At 42.1% G+C, this 24,126-nt stretch overlaps 1 protein-coding gene across 3 annotated transcripts in view; it reads right to left on the reverse strand.

Moving 5' to 3' along the window:
• Positions 1-24,126, reverse strand: part of CLIC5 (chloride intracellular channel 5) — a 182,731-nt gene that overhangs the window by 95,657 nt on the left and 62,948 nt on the right. Inside the window, exon 1 of one of the 3 annotated variants that reach the window (XM_077161969.1) lies at positions 15,857-16,294. The exons of the other annotated variants lie outside the window; for them this stretch is intronic. Within the exon in view, the coding sequence (XP_077018084.1) occupies positions 15,857-15,919 (63 nt within the window). The 5' untranslated portion in view covers positions 15,920-16,294. Of the gene's footprint in view, positions 1-15,856; positions 16,295-24,126 lie in introns of those variants that run through there. 3 annotated transcript variants of the gene reach the window in all.

Raw genomic sequence — 24,126 nt, forward strand, 5'->3', positions numbered from 1 at the left:
AAATAAATAAATAATAAGGGGAACAAATGTTAAAATAAATTTAGTTTGAAATGCTAGTGGTAAATGAAAGTGAGGGGTAAGGGGTATGGTATGTATAATCTTTTTTTTTCTCTGTTATCGTTTTATTTCTTTTTCTGTTGTCTTTTATTTCTTTTTCTAAATCGATGCAAATGTTCTAAGAAATGATGAATATGCAACTATGTGATGATATTAAGAATTACTGATTGTATATGTAGAATGGAATGATATCTTAATGTCTTGTTTGTTAATTTTTTTAATTAATAAAAAAGTTAAAAAAAATCATCCCAAAGAATTTTTTGGAGTTATAAAATATTTAATATCTAAATAGGATATCCTATATATTCTGACTAAGGTATTATAATTAATGACATAGGACTGGGAGACCTCAAAGAAGATTCTGTTTTAGACTTTTTTCTAAAGAAATTCCAATCAGGGCTCTTAGTTGCAAACCACAGGACCCAAGCTAGCTAATTTAAGCAGAAAATGAGGTGGTCTAGAAAGTCAGTTCCTGGTTCTTCCCTTGAGTATGCTGCACAACCACAATTACAACAGATGTCCACTGTAAATGTCAATATGTTGAAAATACCCCTCAAACATGAACATTTGAATAATGAATAATTGGAAAAACCGCCCTTTATTATTATTTGGCATAGGAAAGAACCAATTACCCACCATATGATGGCATCTCAGACTGTTGAAAAAGGCCTTAAATACAAGCAAACTAGTCACACACACACACACAGCACACGCACTGTGAAACTGAGTAATGTGAAAGTTAATCAAATAGTTAACAAAAACCAGAAAACATAAGTGGATTCCATGAATCACAATTTGCTTTGGGACCAGGATGAAGCAGGTCCAGGAATGTGGTTCCAGCTATTTCATAGTTGAAAAAAGTCCTCAGAGAGGCCAAGTGTCTTCTTAGTCAAGGCCACAAGGAAGTCAAGGACAGAAACCACCCTAAGTGTTTACCATCAGGAATGAAGGAATGCTTGGTCTCATAAGACAACATTCTCCTTAGAAAATCTACCTTCTGGAGCAGTTTCCTGAGGTATCATAGATTGGCCTGCCTGTTTGAATGGCGTGTCTGTGTCATTTAGGGTGCACAAGTTGTGTACAAGTGAAGCAATCATCATTTTCCATCCCGTAACATCCCTGGGCAGAATGCAGCACTTCCTTGCTGCCAGGTGGCGGTGTCCCAGTACAGAGCTGTCAGGGCACTGCCCAGAGAAGTAGTGTGTGTCAGCAGCACATGACCTGGTGGCAGTCAGGCCAAGCAGTAAACATCAAGGGGATCATTTGACAGCAACACCTGAAGTTCATGAGAAGTGAGAAAAAGCATGGCGAGAGCAGGAAATGAGTCTGTCTATGCGTGAATCTCCTACCCAAGAACCTGAGTTTCATAATGACCTTTCCATGGAACTAGCTCTGTGGCAAACATCAAAGCCCTGAGCTCAGCTTCTGTGCATATGTTATCTGATACACAACAGGAACATGAATAACTTGGATTCACATGGGAACATTCTCCAAGAAAGCTTCATCTTACAACTCAACCCTGGACTGCCAGAGTCAATGGCTGGTAGAATGGACACCTTCACTTAGCCTCTGCAACCGCATCACAATTTACAGGGAAGGCCATGCCCAGAGCACCGGGCACCATACCACATTCAATCAAGTCCTTGTTGGTTGGGCACCTAGGTCAGGTGTTAGCCCACCACCTCATTTTGTAAATGCAGTTCTATTGTAACACAGCCATGCCCACTCATTTATGTATCAGCTACGGCTGTTTCCATGCTATAACAGCAGAGTTGAGTAGCTGGGCCAGGGACTGGCAAAGCCTGAAGTATTACTATGCGGCCCTTTACAGAACAATTTTGCTGACCCTGACCTAGGTTATAGGATTTCCAGGTCCCTTTGTGAAGTAGATTATAAACTCCTTGAGGGCAGGTTCCTTTCCGAATCTCCCAGAGGGCCTCGCACAATGCTCAGTACACAGTGGAGTCAAAGAATCAACTTTTAGAACTGGAAGGAACCTTAGAGGTCAATACATCTAATCCCTTTATTTTAGAGATGAAGAAACTCAAACAACCAGTCCAAAATAACAGAATGGCAGGAAGCAGAACCAAAATCAGGTTTCTTCAATTCCATTGTACTGCTTTCAGTTATTCAACAAATATTTGGTAAATGTGGAATAAATACAAAGTTATTTATGTAGAAATAGTGGCATTTGTTGAGCATACAGTGTGTGCCAAATACTATGCGGATGTATACATTTCAGTCTTGGACCACAACTCTCTGGAGAAAAGATGTGTGTGTGTGTGTGTGTGTGTGTGTGTGTGTGTGTGTGTGTGTGTGTGTGTAATGAAACAATAGTGAATGAGAGCATACGCTCCTCTGTGGGAAATTGCCAGTAACCAGGAAAAGACTCATCTGTGGTCTGTGACCTCCAGTAAGCCCTCCTTAGTTAGCAGAGCCTATTAGCCTGAGCCCAGCTGAGATAAATCAGAATCAAGACCAGGGAGCAGAGCCAGGACATGGCGATCTTTTCTTCTATGCCTCGCCTCTTTTCCCAGCTCCTTGTTGTCCCCCGATGACCATCCTTCACCCCCTTCACAAACCCTTTGTCAACATTAGTTGCATCTGATACCCAGTCCTCTGCCCTCCTTGACTAATGTCTGATTACACACTGGGAGCTACTCCTTCATGCCAGAGTGATAAGCAGCAAGGCACTCGCACTGAGAGCTGTTTTTCTCCCACTTGGGAATTTGAAAGATTCCTCACCCTTGTTAGAATAATTCTTGGCACACATGTGTAAAAATTTTTTCTCAAGTGCATTAGGTCTAGATGAGTTTCATATCATCCTTTAAGGTGACCTAAAGTGTGAGAGGGTCCAGGGGATAGTTCATGGTTTTTCTCTAGCAGTGTCCCAGCTTGGGGTGGAGGGGTTTGCCAAGAGAGGCTCCTGGGGTCCTGATGAGGATGGAGACCCCAGGGTCCCTTCATCATCTGCTCCTTCAAGAACCTACCCTGGCAACAGGTTTGTTGAGGGGACTGGGAAATGGCTTCCTCCCCCTTCTCTGCCTGAGCTTAGCTGGGGCTCTCCCCCGGAATCATGTCCCACCCCTGAATTGAACCCCAGATCCTGTGCAGCCTGCAACAAAATTCTGTGTTGTCCCTTTTCAATACCACATCCCTTGCCAAGAGCTCTCATAGTTCCTAGTACTTGCCCTTGGGTCAGAATCCCCTGCATGTCCAGTGGCTGCCCTGTTCCCTCTACTCCTACGCTGTAAGTTCTGCCATGACTCAGACTGGGTCTGCCATGTGCACTGCCATATTCCCTCACTGGGCCCAGCGCCTGGCACCCAGTAGGCCTCAATAAACAGGTATTACATGGAAAAGTGTATGTCAAGAATACAAAATTTTGGGTGGGCCATGCCTGTCCATGCAAGGCATCGATTCCTGATGCCTGCCCATGCGAAAAAAAAAAAAAAGAACACAAAATTTTGGCCTTGATTTTGTTATTTCCAATAATTAATGTACATTAAAATATGTGGTTTTGGAGTCAGTCAGACCTGGGTTTTAATCTGAATTCTGCCACTTTTCATGGGACCCTAGGCAAAAGACTTAACCTTTCTCTTTAGCAGATTTCCAAATATACCTTCCCTGTGGCACTGTCAAAAGGGAATGGTAGCATCGAACTTGGGTGCCTAGCACAACGTCTAGTGTACAGCAGATGCTCAACAAGCTGTGTAGTATATTACCTTTCACAGTCCTGCTACTTCTGAGCATGGCACGTGCCTCTCAAAACGACTCAGAAAGGGCCTAGCATTAGTGAGACTGGGTCCCATGGACTGAACTGTAGCCAGTGGCTCTACTTTCAAGCCTAACTTGACTTTGCTGTGTACAGATTACAACGTCCTAAAATTTCTGGGCCTCAGTGTCTGCAGAGACAAAAATGTAACTTGGGCTCCCCAGAACCAACTGGAATCACACAAAGCCTCAGTGGAATCTACTGAATTTCACAAATAACATTGTCTAAATTCTTTTAATTTATTATTATTATTATTCAAGCTTATAGTGCCCTGGAAAATTGTTTATAAACTCATTTATTTTTTTATTGTGGGACTCTACTATCTCTCTGTAAATAAGTCTAGTCTTAGTGAACTAAGGACTAACAGAAATCAACACAAGACTTCTCTCAAGCCAAGGACTTCGTCCTTCCAAGGATGAATTACAAACTTTACTCTAGAATCCTGATGGAGGTGCTTTGGCTAATGGTCAATTCTTGGGTAAATTGGCATGTGAACAAAGTCTGCCTTTGATAGCCACCCCCGCACTGCACAACTGGTACCACTTTTACTCCCTGTGCTCACAAACATCCAGCTTAGTACATATACTACCCGCGCGGCACATATACTCCTGGGCTTTCCCTACCGGCTCCTTCAGAGCCTCTGCTTTCTGCCTACTGACCTGATAAAGACTTGGCTAACATGTCATTTGGGGCTACTGGGTCCCTGTGTAGACCCTCCAGGGTTAAAAAGGATCTCAGGAGGACATTCCTCAAATCATAGGGGTTGATTAAATGATGGGAATCTATACCACTGTGGCAGAGAACTGAGAAAAAGACATGGGGAAAGGTGGGTCATTTGGCAGCTCTAACTCACCCTACTGGTAGCTGCCCCATCTGCATAAGTGTAGAGAGCCTTGACCTTGAACTATTTATTGTGATCTAAGAAGACTTATGGAAAGGGTAAGACTTAATCATTTTACTCTGGCTAGCCTTAAGAAAAATACTTCCTGCTTCAACACTCAACATTTTCTCTTCATAAGCTCGGGAAGGTCTGGGTAAAACAAGGCAGCAGAAAGCAGAAATTAGGAGCGAGATCATGATTTCAGAGATCCTGGCTGGAAGCCACATCTTGCCTCTATAGCCTTGGTTAAGGAACTTAAATCAATCTGAAATTCAGTTTTCTCATCTGTAAATGGGAAATACTAATAGGACCCACCCATAGAATTTCAAGGAGGTAAGATACATAATATGCTCCTAATGGAGCCTGGCACAAGTCATTGCTAACATTTTTTGGTTTCCAAACTGATTTTGGGACTTCTGAAAATGGAGAGAGACTCACAAGGCCCAAAATGTCTTCAAATGAGGACTGGTTCTGCTTTGTAAGTCACTTCAGTTCCTCCCTCTCTCACTCACCTTTTTCCCCACTGCCATCCCTCCAAAATCTTTCCCAACATTTTCCACTTCAAGTGCTTTTTATTTTGGGGATGGGGATGAGCAGCTGCCCAAAGAAAAAGGCCTCTGTCTATTTTTATAATTCCATACTCTGTGGAACAGATTGCAATGTCAAGGACCAGTATTTAGGATAACTGGAATTCTATGCACATGGGGGGAACTGAGAAGAGTTGGAAGACCCAAGTGAACCCACATGCTTGTCACAGTGTTTTAAAGCTCCAGACTCAGACTCTCTTCCTTGGGTTCAAGATATTCCCACAGGTCCTTGGTTAAAGTATGGGCAGTGCTCCCCTAACCAGGATATGCAACACCTGGGGCACTTGTTCAAAATACAGATGGCTGGGGACCCCCTGTAGAGCCTGATTCATTAGTCTGGGCTGGAATTTGGAAAGTACCACAGCTGGTTCTTATGATCTTGCAAGGCTGCGAAACCCTGCTCCAGTGGAGAGTGCTGAGGTCTGGAGTCAGAATCTCCCAGATGTGCTCTAAGCTCATGGAGAAGAACACAGAACGTAGTCCCTGACTAGTCAGCATGTTTGTGACAAGGATTAAATCTCTTCCTTTCTCACAGGAAGACTGCATGAAAATATAATCAGATAGACTCAAAAATGCTTCCAAACCTTAAGAACTGTATGGACACAAGGAACTATTCTAAGAAAGGATAGGAAATAAGATATATAGACCTAGTTGCCATGTCTTTAATATCAGATTGGGGCTGTTGAATTTGAACTAGCAGGCAGAGGAGAGGGTGTCAAAAAGAGAATATTCTAGGAAGATTAAGCTAATGGTATCAGGTATGGCAGACTGGAGGACAGGCTGCAGGCAGGATGGCATCTTAAGCGTTGATGAGGTGATGTAGTGGTAGATAACTAGGAAATAACTCAATTTCTATGGCAGGGTCTGGCTTGTTGCAGCCAACCCTGCTTCCCCTTTTTCCCAGGAAGACAGCTAGATGAGATGTCCCAGACTCCCTTGCAGAGAGACAGCCACGGTAACTGAGTTCTGGACTATGGAAAGTGGGGACCATGCAAACTTCCCATGTGACCCTTCACTCTCAGTCTTCCAACTGTGCTGGCTGATGGCAGAGAATCTATCAGAGGACTTGGAGGCTCCAAGGGGAGCAGAACCAAGGTGGAGGGAGCCCAAGTGGGAAAAATGCTCACCAAACACCTGCATTGAGCTATGGGGTGAACGAGTTGATGGGTTTGTTGTTTTAGCACTTGACTTAGAACATCTTATGTTGTCTGCACAGTGAAAAACCTAGTTTACATAAATAGTTGATACTTCTTATCTTTATTTGACCTTCACAATAACCTTGAAAGATCAGATCCTTGCTTTATTTATGAATTACCCAAATGAGGAGTGGTCACATAATTTTTCCCATATGGCTCACCTGACTCAGAGTCCTGAGGTCAGGTCCTGCCCAGAATCTCTTATATCCACAGGAAAAATCAGAGGCATTTGTGATAAAGGAATGAAGACATACGTCCCCTTTGGTTTTTGAGGTGAATTCAAAAGATACTGTGGATCCTAGATTTTATGATATGACTGTTAAATGCCAGAAAATTCAAATTCGAAAATGGATAAAAGGCAAGTGAAATTCAACCCCCCAGCCCGCCCCCATGAACATTTACTAGGTTTTGGCTTCCAGCATGCTCACTGTCAGCCTTAGGAGGCACAGAAGTGCCCTGATGGGGAGAGGAGCCTTGGGTTGAATCAAGAAACCTATATCTGTTGCCATGACAACCTCCCAAATTGGATTTTTAAGAGACAGTAACTGGGACATGGTTTTCACCTCCTCTTCATTCTAGGTAATGGGCTCCCAGTTGGACTCTATTCACTGCCTATCCTGCACTCTTTCACCTTTTGTGTTATTTCTTTGGCCTGATACTTGTTTTTTTACCCCCTTAACCATAAAATAATGATGAACAGAAGTTAAAAACATCACCATAAGACCCACAGAGGTTGATATAGGATGAAGAGTAAGCAGCTGCAAACTTCTAAACACCACCACTCCGTGGGTGACCTGGGTACACTGCAAAGACAACCCACTTCAAAGAACCTCTCCTAGGATGCAACAGGGCAGGATGCCATCTTCAGATAACTAAGAACTTTCCTCTCTTTTAAAGTAGAATTGCTCCACAAGGAGGCAGCACATACAATCTCTATTATATAAACAAAAGTCCAAGCGTTCAGCTTGCCGTCAGAGGTGCCTCGGGCTCACCCTAATGTATATTTGCATCCTCCTTTCTGACGTCCTTTCACACCATCTTTGCCACAGCCAAGCAGAACATTTACTTCTCCCAGGATACATCCTGACTTTTCTCGCCTCTGATTCATTGTTCACGTAGTTCCCTTTACCTGAGATGCTAACATTTATTTCCTGACTCTGATTACTTCTTTATCGCTTTGCTAACTCTTCTTGTGCCTTATTCCTCCCTCTCAAACAGGCATTTCCTAAAGCACAGTCAGTCCTTACCTCTTTACTCCTTCTCCATGCTCCCTCCTCCAGGGAACTACGTCTTCAGCAGAAACTCCAGGCAGAAGTCCAAACCCACCTTCTTCATTCTGACCTGGTTAAGTGACTCTATTTCGATCTCATTTTCAGTTCTGATTCTCCAGTCCTCTAATAGATCTCTGCGCTTGATTGGCCTGCCATCGCCTCAAATGAAACACTTCTGAAGTCAGAATACTATTTTCCTTAACATCAACTCCCTTTTCACAGACCTATTTCTCTCATATATTCCCAGGATTTCAGGGCTGAGCAGAACTTTAATGCTTAAGCCCCATTAGTTTATCAACCCTCAGTTTCGTTACAACTTAGACAATAATCAAGTCCATCAATGATATCATCATTACAGACGTGGAAAATAGTCTCTCCAGAGGTGAATTCACCATGAAACTTCTGAATCTTAAGCTTCGGAGTCCCTCACCTATCTGCACAGACTTCATCCAGGGTCTGTACCTAACTTTGTGTCCATGTCTGTCTTCCACAGCATTCTCACCCTTCGCTCAGGCTCCTACCACTTCTGACAGGACCACTGGTATGTGCTCCTCATCGACCTCTGCCTTAAGATGTGCTTAATTCTAACATGGTCACAGGGAACAGGATCATAACAATGACAAAAGAGTAGCATCTCACATTTTGTCTCACTTCTCTTCCTTAAACCCATATAGCATGTATCCCAAAGCATTAGATTGTAAATTTATCTGATGGAGGGAATCAGACCAGATGACTTCTAAGAGCTTTTTCCAAATCAGAAATTCTATGATCTTATGATTCTTAATTCCATTTTAAAGAAAAGGAAATGTAGTCTTGGAGACAGTCATGCAACCAGCACATGGCAGAGTCAGACCCAGAATCCAGGCTTCTTACTTTGAGTTCATTGGTCTTCCCAACACATTATGCAACCCAGTGCATGAACCTTTCTAAATATGGACTCATCAAGCCCCTACCCTGTGTAGAAACTCCCATTACTTACAAGGGAGCAGAAACCACTTACTTGCTACTCAAGAACCCCTCCTGCTATTGGTTTTCTTTTTTTCTACCTCACTCAGCAGTGTATCTCCATAGTCCACTCACTTCAGTCAACCTTGCACAGCCACTGGGTTCTGAATATCCTCATCTCACTACCATCATTGCACCTAATGTGGTTGCCCACTCCTGACCATTGTTGTTGTGAATCCTAAGCATTCTTTAAGGCATGAGTCAGGTTCCACCTCCCCCAAGCTGGGCCAGGAGAACTCATTCAGCCCACATTGGTTCATGTGGCACTGATGCTGGCTTGCATTTTCACACCTCAGCTTCAAATTCATGGAGTGCTGGGACTTCATCTTCTTTGTCTTTGATCCTTTCACTTCTGATTTCATGGTGTCTGGCACAGAATAGGGGCTCCCTTAACATTTTTACTAATTGGTTAATTAGTTGATTGATTGTATTCAATCCCCTGACTCCCCATGTTCTTTATCTCACTCATGTGTCTTTCATTCTTAGCTTTTAAAATTACTTGTCACTCCTACACTGTAAAAAAATTACAAAGGAAGGAAAACAAATTATAAAAGAAAGGCCAAAGCATTCTTTTCCTCCCCTTTTCTGGTTTATTTGTGGAATCTCTGGGGAGATTGGTTTTAAGCTTATTTGCCTCAGCCTCCTCAGCCCCATGAATTGCACACTTTAGTGGGACTAGACTTCAAGGCACCTCTTGCCCTTGCTGATGCCCCACATGGAAAGATACCATGTATAATTCTCCCCTATTTGCCCAAGGTCTGGTCGGTGGTTCTCAGTCTTTTGTGAACCTCAGAGTCATCCGCATTGGCTTTGTAAGGACACAGACATGTGGCCTTCACCACAGCCTCCTGAGTCTGAATTTCTGGACTAAGGACCTGGACAAGCACATGGTGAAGGAGCTTTGCAGTGACTCTTTCATTCTCCAAAGCCTGAGAACTACTGGCCACACCATTGTTCACAACTGAGTGCAACAATAAACATAATTCAAAGAATCTTCCCATGCTGACTGTGCTGGAAGCTTCCCATGATAACTTCTAAAGATGAACAGCTCCATTTCTTTTTTACCAGGACGAATTCATTTCAGTTCTGACAGCAGAATATCTATCTTATTTATTCTAAAAGAATTTCACATTTTAGAACTAAGGTACTCCTAAAGGAAAAGAAGTTTCCAAAGCAGTTCCTTACTGAGGAAACAGCAGAGAAATTTCCCCGATAGTTAGAGCTGACCCTTCAGAATGCAAGCAGTGCCAGATCTACCATGTCCTGGGTGGAGAGAGCCCTGGCACAGCTCTCATCTTCAGGAAACCCTCGTTTAACTACTTGACTCCTTCACTATTCTAGCCCTCCACCTCGATGATGAAAGCAACTGAGGATGTCTACTAGATGACAGAAAAGATACCATGTATTGAGAGCCTACTATGTACCAGTTGCTTTCCCTATGGTGCAGATAGGTAACACACGTGGGCGTGTGCAAGTTTCTATGAGAGCATCTATCACAGTGTAGGTCTGGAAGGCTGCTGGGCAGGTGGTGGAAAAACTCACTGAGAGAGCCCAAGGGCCCTCTTGGAGCCCAAGGATCTATATGCCAGCAAGCACTTCTCACCCCAGGGTCAAAGTTAAAGACCCACTGCAGGTGAGTCTGGGAGGACTTGCCCAGTGCCCGGTGCCCATTGACAGGAAAAGGGAATGAAGGCCCTGAAATAACATCCCCAGGTGCTAAAAGGGAAGAGTCCAGTGCAGCACACCTAATGATTTGTTGCTGGCCCAGCCATCTGAAGGCCTTGGAGAAGCAGTTATACAGAGATACCCTGGATGAGAGAGCAGCTGACAGAAATAAGCAACCTCCTTGTGCCTTGAAGAGCCCAATACTGGTTCAGGAATCTGCACTAGCCTTTCAGTCAGGTCCAACCTCATAACCTCAGACAGGGGCCTCTGGTGGCCTCTGCTCGTGAAGCAGCAGTCATGTCAAAGGCAGTCAGTCCCAGGCATGATTGTACTGTTCTCCAATTCCTACTGGTCTGAGTCCTAGCCCCAGCAATGGGGTACGAGCAGATGAGACCAAGTTTCTGGACACATCAATGGAAGAAAGTGCAAGGGCATACAGAGTTCTCACTAACTGTGCTATATGGAGCCTTCAGAGGAGACCTCATTTACACCTCAGATTCACAGACAACTCATTCAACGCTCATAGCAACACTATGAAATATACACTGCCATTATCAGCATTGCAATGATAAGATATCTGCAGCTCAGAGAGGTCAAGCAACATGTGTAATGCAGGGTTGCCTTCTCCCAAGGGTGCACTAATCCACTGCGCCTTCTGCCTCTACTAAGAGGAGCTCAGCACCTGGCAACCCAAAGGGAAAAAACAAGGAAAAGCTTTTGCTCTCTACTGACTTTTTAAACTGGTAATTCTCCGCCTTGGGTGTTAAAAGCCAACAAACTACAGAAGTAGTGCCAGTCAACAAAAAGGGGAGGGCTCACTCCACTGAGTATGGACATTAGCATCTGCAGACCCACAGGCATCCTTTCCACTCTGCTCAGGCACCTCTAACATGCCTTATTTGACCTTTAGTTACCAGCATTCCTGTGAATTCCCCAGGAAAAAATGTACTTACTGATAAAGCAGGGCAGATGAATTTATATATTGGATTACTTACCACAAATCAAAACCTGGAGACATTGGGAAATAAAATGTGATGAAAGGGATTTCAAAAACCAAATAAGCCCCTGCTTAGGTGAGTTGTCAAGATGGCTAGGAGGCCAATGGGTAGCCTGGGGCCTAACAGAGAACATGACAGGTCCCATCCCCCTCTGTGCCTGGAATCAGGTGACTATACCCTAGGCTGCCATGACTTGATTTCAGTGCCTAGCCCCACTGTCAAAGCTTTTTGGGTAGCCCCGTAAACGAAAGGACTGGTCCTTTCCATCAGACAATCAGCAGGACTCTGTTTTATTACCCCCACACTGAATCAATGATTATTTGGCTCGACAAGTGCTGATTGTTCTAGAGTCCTATGGATAGAGTTTTAGTCTGTCAGCATCTGTTAAGTGAGCTAACTGACTGGGGGCAAGCTCTCTATCAATGACAGTCCTGATGGTGATGTCCCAAGGCCGTAGGAAGTTCTGGACATTAATCCACACTAGCAAGGCCACTCACTTCAGCTGTGGCAGAAGCAGCCTGCTATTGGACCTGTCTCTCATTATGACTCAGTGCCTCTTCACAAGGGCTGGAATCACTCAGGGGTGGGGCAAACATTGGGCCTGGGGAGCAGCCTGGCATCAGGAGTTTTAGAATCTTGCATATGATTTGAATATGCAGCCAAGGTTGAGAGCTACTGGTTTCTGCAGAAACCCATACTCCTGGCCCCAAGAGGCATCTGTAGTTAATTAGTCCACAATAGTCACTTGCCGCTTGACTTTTGCAGCTTTCTACTTCTGGGATCTGGGAGTAGAGGAGGCACTATACAGATGGGAGGAATGTCTTGATTTGTCATACTCAGCATATCCTGTGTTTGTCTTTTCAATTCACTTTCTGTTTTGCTTTATTTCCTTGCTCCTTTTTCTTTCAATAAACCACACTCACTGCCCTTATCAATTATATAACCTATTATCCTCCCTTCATGATCAAAGTCCAAAATGCACATGGCCTTATTTATTCTCAAAGTATTTCTACAAGTAGGGAAGGAGCCAGGCCTTTGTTCCTTAAGGCATGTCAAGGACATGCAGATCCAGAAAAGTTCCATCTGCCACGAAGCTCATATCACTACTGAAGTCAATGGGTTTTTAGCAGCTTTCAATTTGTAAATTGCTTTCTCCTAAACGCTCCCACGGAATTCTCCAGCAAGTCTGGGACAGAAGTATTTCCATAACTAGAGTGAGCACATATCCTGACTTGCCCCAAATAACTCTGGTTTACAATAGTTGTAATTAATTATTGGTAGAAACCTCTCTCTCCACCACCCACTCTTAAGGTGTCTTGATTTGGACAATAAATTATATGATTACCATAAGGTCCTGTTTTTTAGAACTATGGTCTTGTTTTTTCATAGGGTACAACTGAGGCTCATAGATGTTAAATAATTTGATCAGAGTCATTCAGTTAATTAGAGGCAAAGGCAAGAATTTAACTCAGGTTTTGTATCTCCAAATCTCTTCCTCATCCACAGAATATCATGGAACACTAGAATCAGAGTTGAATTAATCTAACCCTTCTTACTACAGATGAAGTAATAAAAAAAGGGGGGGAAGATCTCTTAAATGTCATTATTAGAATGTAGATATTTCCTGGAAAGGAAAGGCTTGGGGTACACAGCAGGGATGTTCCATGACATCTCTCCATGAACACATAAAAATGGATTTGTAACATATAAATAACTGTCACCGCAGACAGCACTCAAGGGTCTACACGGCAAAATAAGATTCAAGGCCTGATACATGGGTGTTTTGGAAAACAGCAAGAAATTGAGAGTCTAAAATTCTAGATTTGAGGGCTGGATCTTAATCTTATTTGCTGTCAACCTCCGGGTGTTTCGTGTACCCTCTCTACCCATATGTCTTGTTCAACCATTAAACGGGACTAATCATCATTCTTATTTCCCTGAGTTGTTACAAGAAGAGCAACTGCAGTTTGCCAAGTGCTTTGACTGCATCAAGTCTCATGAGATCTCCATCAGCCAAGTTTATTTGATTTCTCCATTTTTCACATGAGTGAACCAATGTACACGAACAAGGATGCCAAGCATCAAATACGATAAAATATTTCCAAGTGTTGGTAAATTCTAAATTGCTGCTGTTTATTAGGAATAGGAGTAGGAGGAGTAATAGATCATCAGTTGATGTGGGAGGACGGCATGTCCTTGAATATATCTGGTGACCAAGGTTTAGCATGTCAATCTGGGGCCCAGTGGGCAGCTACTGTTGAGGGGCAGGGGGTCCTTACCAGGGGTTTAAAGAGAATGAGCATCATGAGTCTAACTCAGTGGGGGCCTGGCCTGCCTGGGAAACTTGATCAAAGCCAATCTGACCTGCCCTGAAGAAGGTACCTCAGGCACCTGACACCTTCCTTTTACAGGAATCATGCAGCCTAGGGAGACATTAAACTTTGGAAAAACCCGATTCTGTACATCAGAATATCGCTTCCCTAAAGTGCAATAGTGAAAGGCATCAGCAGTGTCTTTATTCCACAATATTTCCAGCCTTTACTTGTCCCCATAAATGATAACTAAACAAGTTTCTGAGCTGGCCATGAAAGCCTTCCTTCCCTGCTCTCACAGATTGCTTTTCTTTAGGGATTAAAAAAAAAAAAAATACAACACTGCATTTCAGAATTATTTGGGGGAACTAGAGACTGTACAGTGAGTTTCTTTCATATAAATGGAGAAAACCTGCAAAGCTGCCAATATGAAATTACAAAGGTGCAGGCAGAATTGGTCTCCACCTAGTAACGGGGCAAAGAACTCCTTTGGCTCTAAAGAGCCAATTTGTGTTTCAAATATCTTTCAGGAACTTGACACCATGAAACTAACCTACTCCCAGGGAATTGGAGTAAGTCCTACAATAGCTGTCTTCAAGGAGAGTGGCAAGATTCATCACTTTGTAAAAGCTCTCCTTTAATCATGCCCTAGACCTCAGGCTTGGATGTGGGGGTTCAAGACACCCCTTAACACCCCATGGCCCAACCCTGCACAGCTCAGCCATAGGAGAATGCCTTGAAGGAGACGTATCTTCTCTTTGATTACCCATGTCTGAAGAGAACCTGGAAATCCTGCCCAGAGCAGTCCCAGAAAGTAAACAAGGACAACAGAGTTCATGGGGAGAAAAGCAGACAGAGGGAAGCAAGTGTCACTAAATGGCCAGCATAATTTCTACAGATAATTTCAAAAAATTATCAGAAGAAATTTAAACTCTTAGAATAGGCTGGGCCAACTGGAACATAGCAATTCTCTGACCTTACACTTTCTAGTAGTCAAAGGTACCAAGAGTATAAGGTTGTTAACCAGGTTTATTCAGAGTTTATAATTTTTGCAAAATCTCTGTATTTATTTAATTTACCTGTAGACTAGGACTGTTTGGACAAAATAACATCTCTGTTTCAGGGAATATATGCATTTTAAATTCAGCCAGGAGGCACCCCAACAGGTGCTGAGGACATTTTCTTCTGTTACATCATATTTCTAGGGAAACTGCATTCTAAGTTAGCCTTCCTGAAGTTCTAGGTGCAGCACTAGTCTGCGGGCCACCCCTCCCCCAAGTCCTGGTGACTCTGGGCAGCCCTGGAAGCAACTCTCCTGCAGCCTCAGGTTTCCCCCCTTCTGCTGTGTGGGCACCAAGGACTGATCAAATGTTTCTTTCTCATTACACCAGCAGACAGAAAAAGCTTCCTGGTCTTCCATCCTTCCTCCTACAATTGAAGTACAGCTGCTTTCACTTGAGGCTGCTTCTGCCTAGGGAGTCAGGCAACTTAAATTAATTTTACTCTGTGCCTCTTGATTCCAATCTGTCCCAGGGTGACCAGGAGGTTTCCCTATTACCAAACCTTTAGCATTTCCTGACAATTCCCTACATAGTCACAATTCAGACAATAATACTGTAGGGGGGAGCATCGTTTGTTTTCTGCCTGGCAGGTTACAAAGCAAGAAGATAACTTTGTTTCCTTTGCTGTTATTTTAATAGCTCCGAAAAAGAAAGGGGATTTTAAGAAATGTTATTTTTTGCTTTGCCAAAAATAAATGTATCAATATCTCCTTCTCCCCTTTGCCCCCCCAACCCAGCCCACCCCCATCCCCGTTTTAGAAGACGGCGGAGGCGTTCCTGCCATCTCTTTACTACACCGTGTTTACCTGCGGCCCAACAATCCAAGACAGGCGGCCACCTGCTAGATTGCACCTGACTCCATCCTGGCCGGGAGCGCCGAGACGAGGCGCTGGGTGGCAGGTGGGCCACGCAGGGGGCCGCGGAGCTGGGCCGCCCTCCCGCGGGAGGGTCTCCGCGCGCAGTCGGTGCCCCAAGCACGTGAACCCATGGAGCCGCGAGCCCTGCTGGAGGCGCAGCAGGTGCGCGGCGGCGCCTGGACGCCGACCTACCTTCACGAAGAGCTCAATCTCCGGGTCCCTGTCGTCCCCGTTAGCCATCGCCGAGTCTGACATGCCGTCTGCGCCCGGGGCCACCGTCCCGGGTCGAGCGGGCGCCACCTCTGCGGTGCCCGGGCCAGCGCTCCGCGCGCCTGTTCCAGATCTTACCCTCCCGAGCCTCTGTCCAGAGCGGTGTTTAGTTTCTGTTGTTGATATAAATCATCTATTTCTTGAGCTAGGGACAGTGGTAGTTGAAGGATCGGTGCCCCCGGCGATCACAGGGAAAAGAGAGAAAGCTGGAGAAGAAAGGGGGCAAGGGCGAAAGACGGGCTCAGGGTTGGCAGTAGGTCCTGGGAGCAACAAGTGCCGGGCTACCGGGAGGTGTCACAGGATCCGCGCCTGTCTGCTGTCCCGCTGCTGCAGCCAACGCACCCAAAATAGCCAGCGGTCGCGGGGCGGGGTCAGCTCGGGCGGGGGCAGAGAGGGGAGCTCCGAGAGCGCCCCCGCCCCTGTCCCCGGCCCCGCCCCGCGACCGCAGCGGGACCTGGCCTTCCTTCAAGGCCAAGAGGATGTCCTGGGGTGCATAAGAAGAGAGAGGGCGTGGGAGAGGGGGAGGGAAGGGAAGGGGAAGGCGGAGAGGAAGAGAAAGAGGAAAGGGAAGGAGAGGGGAAGAGAGGAGATGTTTTTCAGATTTTATGTTTCTTTAATGAAACGTTAACTCCTCCAAGTTACTTTCATCTCACCGTTATACACTTGGAAAGTCCCTTCCTGCCTTAGCGATGCTCAGAAGTTGTGAGGAGCAAGGGAAGGAAGTCAATGACTTCAAAAAAAAAAAAAAAGGACATTTGCCACGGCGATGCTGAACAAACAGAGAATAGAGCCTGGGTGGGATTCCGGGCAGGGGCAAGTAAGGGACAGGGTGAGCCAACCAAGTCAGGGGCCGCCAGAGCCAAGGATCCTTGTCTTTAAACTTCTGGGGTTGTTTTACCGTCTCTTTTTCTTTCTTTTATTTTCTCTTTTTTTTGCCTTTTATCCTTCTCCTTTTCAATTCTTATGTCCTCATATCTGTTGTCTCTCTTTTTTCTTTATAGTGAAGTATGACACATACAGAAAAGCCCACATACCAGAAGTGTATAGTGCAGTGGATTTTCACAATCTGAACCCTCCTCTGAAATCAGCATCAGAAAAAGAAATTAAAATGTTAGCTACACAGAATCCCTGCCCTAGCCTTTACCCCCACCCCCACCATACAAACAGGGTAACCATTATCTTGACTTCTAACAGCACAAATGAGTTCTGCCTGGAATCTTGCAGGATGCACTCCTTGATGTCTGGCTTTCTTGCTCACCATTATTATTTGTGAGATTCATCCATTCTGCTGTGTGTAGCTGTGGATAATCATTTTCATTGCCATGATGTATGTATCCACTCTTCTGTTGATGGGCATGTGGGAAGTTTCCAGTTGATGATTACTATAGTTATAGCTACTGCTGCTGTGGACATTCTATCTAATCAAACATCATTCGGTGAACACATGGACACTTTTCTGCTGGTTATATACTCAAGTGTGGAATTGCTAGATCACAGAAGAGGAGAATGTTCTTCTTGAGTAGATACTGCAAAGTGGTTTTCAAAGTGGTTGTACCAATTTACAGCGTGATCTTTTATTTCTTTTAAAAATAGATACTAAGACTTTTGCATCTGTAATCTGGACGACTTTGTTTTCTTTACTTTTTCTTTAGTTAATCTTGTTTGTGCTCTGTCCTGTTTTACTTACAAATATAATAATTGTATATTTGTTTCATGACTTTATAGGAAAAAAATTGACCACTTAATAAAAAAAAATAGGGCTTATTATGTGTCAGGAAAAATGCTAGGCACTTCACATATTTTAGCTCATTTACTCTTTACAAATAGTGTTGTATCTCAATTTACAGGTGGGAAACGGAGTTGTAGAGTATTTACATAACTTGCCTTTAGTTGCCCAGCTAGAAAATATTAAAATCAAGATTTGAACTCAGACTGAATTTGTGATCTCAACCACACTACTAACTGCCTCGCGCAAACATAATCCACGCTGGGTAAGTCACTTTGGGGAAACCAAGGCACAGCCCTGGTCTTAATGGAGATTAAAATCAGAGAAATTGTCACAAGAAAACTAAGGCTGTAACATGAATTGGACAGGTGGAGGGGACGCATGAGTTGGCATGTAGAGAGATTATTCACCTGTCAGAGTAGGTAGGGAGAAAAAGGCTCAATAGAGCATAACACATTTCAGCTGAACCTCTGTGAATTGCCAGGTATATGTTAGACAGAGAAGGCAAAGTATCCCCACCACCCTTTATGGCAAGCTGTTTCCCTACAGATTCCAAGTGTAAATGTTACCTTCTCACTGGAGAAAGCAGCCACCAAGCCCAGTTTGCAGACTCAGACAGAGTACACTATAGTTTAATCAAGGTGAGGTTTAATTGCTCTCCTCCTCCTTGGTTTCAAGCTTACATCACCAACACCTTTGGAGGAGCAGTCACCTTCACAATTGTACATCCCAAGCTGATGATTACATATTCTGGGGAATGACCAAGGTTGCAGAAGACTGATGCCTTCGCAGCATGATGCACAGACTCATCACTCTCTTATTCTGGGTCCAGAATATCCAGGGGGAAGTGTGAACAGTATTTGCAATAGGAATGTGCCAGATGTCAATAAAATTCTGTGCATAATTTTGATTTTTTTGGGGGGGGTGGGGTGAAAGATGTTTTACAACTGTGATCACTTTCATGGCTATGATCTAAACAATGTATGAGATGACCTCTACATTCCTTACTCCCAAACCTGCTAGGATTAGCTCTCATTTCATCTTCCCCAGTATCTGTTATTTACTGGAAGATGGGTCAATCCCCTTTTAACCGCAGCTGCTAGATAATATCTCCCACTTGGACATTCCTGCAGATAACTGATCATTTTGATATTGTAAATATCATGTCACCAAGAGAAAAAATGCCTGCTTTGGTTATAAAATATTTCTATGCATATTCTAGTTTTTAATTCCACATTCTACTTTACTTCAAGACAAAAGACTTCATTTTGTAACCTTTAATGCCAAAGCATAGTTGGTAAGACTCAAATCCATCTTTGTCCAAAAAAGAAAAATTCCCTCCTCAGGGATTGTGCTTCTAATTTCAGTCCACAGTTTCACAAACTTGATGCAAGTTCTGGATAAATATTTACCAGAAAAACATTTCAAAAACATATTTTGTGCTCATTTCAGCAGCACTAAAACTGGAATACAGAGAAGATGAATATGGCTCCTCTGCAAGTATGCAAATACACGTAACAATCTAAATTTTTGCATGACTGTGGTAAGCAAAAATTATAATATTATATGATAGGGTTTTCAGTGTATACAGATGACACTGCAACTAAAGAGTGAGGCTATAGAGACTTCTGTAGTTGCACGGTTTTATATTTTAATTGAAGTGGTGAACTATTACCTCTAAGTAGACTGAGAAAAATTAGATATGTATAGCAACAACTATAAAATTTATGCAAAGATAAATGGTAAAAAGTCAATAGATAAATTAAAATGGAATAATAAAACATTTCAAATCTGAAAGAAGACAGGAAAGGTGAAATAGAAGGACAAAAGGAGAACAAACAGAAAATTAATAATAAAATAGTATACCTAGATCCAAATATATCAATACTTATACTAAATATAAATGGTCTAACATACCAATTAAAAGAGATTGTTTTATTGGATGAAAAAATGACACAACTATACGACGTTATGGAATCTCACTTCAAACTTAATGATATAGATAAATTGAAAGGATGTAAAAAGATATATGATGCAAACATTAATCAGAAGAAAACTAGTAGCTATATTAATATCAAAGTAGACTTCAGAACAAGGGAAACTACCAGGGATAAAGAGGGATATTACATAATGATAGGAGAGTCAACTCATCCAAGAAGACTATTGATCCTAAATCCACCAAAGAACTTCAAAATATGTGGAGCAAAAACTGGTGAAACTAATGAAACTGAAGGAAGAAAGAGACAAATCCACAATTATAGTTGGAAACTTCAACACTTCTCTCAGTAATCAATAGCACAAGTAGACAATTATCAGCAAAGATATAGAATACCTAGACAACACATCAACTGTCTTGAACTAATTAACATTTATGAATTTTTGGGGTGTCCAACAAAAGCAGAAAATAATATTCTTTTCAAGTGCACATGGTGTAGTCACCAAGATAGATGATATTCAGGTCACAAAACTACATTAAATTTGAAAGTATTGAATTTATACAGTGTATGTTCACTAACCATAGTAGAATTAAACTTGAAAAGCAACAGAAATATGCTGTTAAATAATTTAAATAATCCCCAAAAGTTTAAATAATCCATTGGTTAACAAGGAAGTCTCAAGGAAAATTAGAAAATGTTTTGAACTGAATGAAAATGAAAAACCAACTTTCCAAATTTGTGCGGTTCAGCCAACTCAGCATTTAGAGGAAAATGTATACTATAAAATTTATATATTAGAAAAGAAGAAAGATCGTAAATCAGTAATCTAAGATTCCATCTTAAGAAACTAGGAAAAAGAAACGCTAACAAAGCCCAAGGAAAGCCCAAAGAAGAAATACCAATCATGAATAAGTACATGAATAGATGCACAGCATCATCATTTATTAGAAAAATGCAAATAAAGAGAAATACCACTATATACCTATTAAAAGATAAAGAAAAATGGTTAAATAGTTAAGAGAAAATTTTTTAAATTAAAAAAATAAAATTTAAAAAGTGGCTAATGATTAAATGGTTAAAAGAGAAAATGACAAGTCCAAGTCTCAGCAACTGGACTCTCACACATTGCTTTTTAGAATGCAAAATTGTATATTCATTCTGGAAATCAGTTTGGAAATTTCATATAAAGTTAGTCATACATTTGCTGTATGACCCAGCATTTGCACTCATGGGCATTTATCCTACAGAAAGGAATATGTATCTTCCCACAAATACTTGTACATGAATGATTACAGCAGTAACTATAATGAGCAGTAACTCAATGTCATCCAATGTGTAAATGAATAAAGAAACTTTGGTAGATTCATACAAAGACATACCACTTAGCAATAAAAAGGAATGAACTATTAATAGATGTAAAACATAGAAGAATCTTAAATGCGTCATGGTAAGTGAAAGTCTTCAAGATACCGTATGGTTCCAGGCAATTGATATTCTGGAGAAGGCATAATTAGAGGGATGGACAGACAGCATATCAGTGGTTGCCAGGTGTTCCAGTTTGCTAGCTGCCAGAATGCAATATACCAGAAACGAAATGGCTTTTAAAAAGGGGAATTTAATAAGTTGCTAATTTACAGTTCTAATATTGAGATAATGTCTCAATTAAAACAAGTTTATTATAGAAATGTCCAATCTAAGGCATCCAGGGAATGATACCTTGAATCAAGAAGGCCGATGATGTTCAACACTTTTCTCTCAGCTTGAAGAACACATAGTGAACATGGTGGCATTTGCTGGCTTTCTCGTGGCTCTAAAAAAAGGGACTCTCTCCAAAATGTTTCCTCTTTTAAAGGATTCCAGTAAGCAACTCCACCTTCAATGGGTGGAGACATACCTCCATGGAAATCATCTAATCAAAAGTTACCACCCACAATTGGGTGGGTCACATCTCTATGGAAACAATCAAAATGCTCCCACCCAGCAATACTGAATGAGGATCAAAGGGCATGGCTTTTCTGGGGTCCACCACAGATTCAGACCGGCACACCAGGGGATAGGAGTAGGGGAAGGTTTGACTTCAAAGCAGCATTTTTACATGGTAGAATTGTTCCGTATCTTGTTTGTGGTGATAGTTACATACTTTATGTGTTGAAACATATACAATTGTATACCAAAAGTGTGGATTTTGTATGCAAAATTTTTAAAATGATAAAAATGCTCATATAACTTCAAAAACTGTAAAGCCACCAGGTTCGATTTCCACATGCCGTTTCCACACATTCTTTGCTTTAAAAGCTTCACAATCGCCTTTATCATACCATAAACTTCAGTACCCTCTAATTCATAAGACCTGGTGCTTCTAATTACAGCCACCCTTATTTGAAATAAAAAATGAAATAAAACAGAATAAGTATATTTAGGCTAATTGTGTATATGTGTGTACTTTTATCTTCAGCCATGATAAAAGGACATATGTTGTGAAATAACGGTAATACCTATGGGGAGTTTTATAGAAATATTCAACCCCTCCCAATGCCTGAGTACAAGTATATTATTAGTTACAAGCCTCAACTCTTAGGTACCTAGCAATATTTAGTTGAATCCACTCACACTGACCAGGATAGCAGCTATTTCTATGGGAATTAAACCAGGTGGTCCCACCCTTACATTCTCTAGCAAGGATCTTGCAGGCAATTCCAAGGCCTTGAGGCTTAAGTGGAGGTGGATGGCAGATTCTTATTACAACTGCAGAAGTAACAGTCACTATGTGTCTCAGTGGAAGGACCAAGTAGCTGTGGATAAAGGCAGGTGAGTCCTGGAAGGATCACACATGCATGAGGGCACAGGTTGAGCTGTGAGGAGGACTGGGATGTATTGGTAGTTCTATCCTTCCTTTGTAAACTAACATGCATTTGCGGATGCCCAAAATTATCAGTGATATTTGTCTCCACAGCACTCTACCCACTGGTGCTTAGCAAAAGGAGAGGCCAGAGTGGACTGGACTAAAGCCAAATGTCCTTGTCAACAACCATCTCTCACCCCACTGATTCACTCAATCAGCATTTTGGGGGTGTATACTATGTGCCAAGCATTGTTCATGCTCTTTCTAGAATCCTCTGAGAACACACAGTATGCATACCAGCTCCTGATAATGAAAAGTCTTAGCTCCTGCATTATTTTTTCATGGGTTGAATTATGTCTTTCCCTCAAGAGTGGAAGCTCCTTGAGAACAGGAATTCAGTTTTGCACTTTTTTTTTGCATGATCCACAGACATAATGGTTCCTTGCTATTAACTTATAAACAGATTGGTACTATTCCCAACACAGTGTACAGGCTCAATAAATAATCTTTGATGCAATCAATGAATAAATAAGGAGCACCTCTTTTATGTACCGCCTCCTCCTCTACCAGGAATTCTGCCCATACATGATTCAAAGGCTGACAGTGAAATGAATTTTACATGGTAGAGGTTTTATAAAGATTCCATTTTGACTAAAGCATGGGAAAATGTTGTGTAATAATTATAATATTTACCATTTACTAAGACCCCACCATGTGCCAGGGGCTTTGAATGCCTTATTGGCTTGCTTCTCCAAAATAACCCAATACTATTGCATATACTAATCACATATCACAAATGAGGATTCAGAAACTTAAAGAGGTTGACTAATTTGTCCAAGGTCACGTAGACAATTATAAACAACAGTGGTGGTACTCTCATCCAGGTTTCTCCTTATTTAAAGCATGTGCTATTAACCACTATGCATGTGTGTAGAGTAGAATGGAGTAGAGGAGGTTATTGAATTGGTGGAACTAGTGAATTACTCTTCTTAGGTAAGGAATGGCTAGACTTGGGGATTCTGGGAACCCACTTTCACTTTGTTTAAATTAAGAGAAATCAGAGATGAAAGAAAAAAAGAAATACATTGACCAAAAGGTGGCACAGCCCCTAGAAAAAAAGGAAAACCATGGAAGCCAAAAAGCAGGAGAAAAGTGAACTGAGGTTATATTCTGTTGCATCACTATATCTTTTAGCAGAATTTACTGCTCCAGGGATTGTCTTCATGTAATGGCCAAATTCCTACTTTAACCTTGTCAAGATCGCATAAAAATACAATTATTTCACAGATACATAAAAAAAATTTGGATTGTGTCCAAGATAAATATATGTAACAAAATTCCAAAAAAACTGTTGACCACCATGACTTTGAGCCATTCATTTAATTTTCTTTTGGCAAACAGATCCATTTTGCCAATTGGTTAGAAATGCTTTCTTAATAACTCATAAAAAGGGCATGGTATTATTGAAGGTGAACATGATTGCAAGGGGTTGTATAGACCTATATATCCCACTGATTAACACAACAAATATAAATAAGTTTTGCATGAACTATTGCAAAGGTATGAATCTTGTATAAAGAGTATATAAGTTTGGGGTATAGGGGGAAAATGTTATTGCATGCTCTGGGCTATGTTTAACAGGAAAACATCAACAGTAGTTCAGCAACACCAGGGATAAGTAATGGGG

Source organism: Tamandua tetradactyla, chromosome 5 (genome assembly GCF_023851605.1).
Source record: "Tamandua tetradactyla isolate mTamTet1 chromosome 5, mTamTet1.pri, whole genome shotgun sequence".
Lineage (NCBI taxonomy): Eukaryota > Metazoa > Chordata > Mammalia > Pilosa > Myrmecophagidae > Tamandua > Tamandua tetradactyla.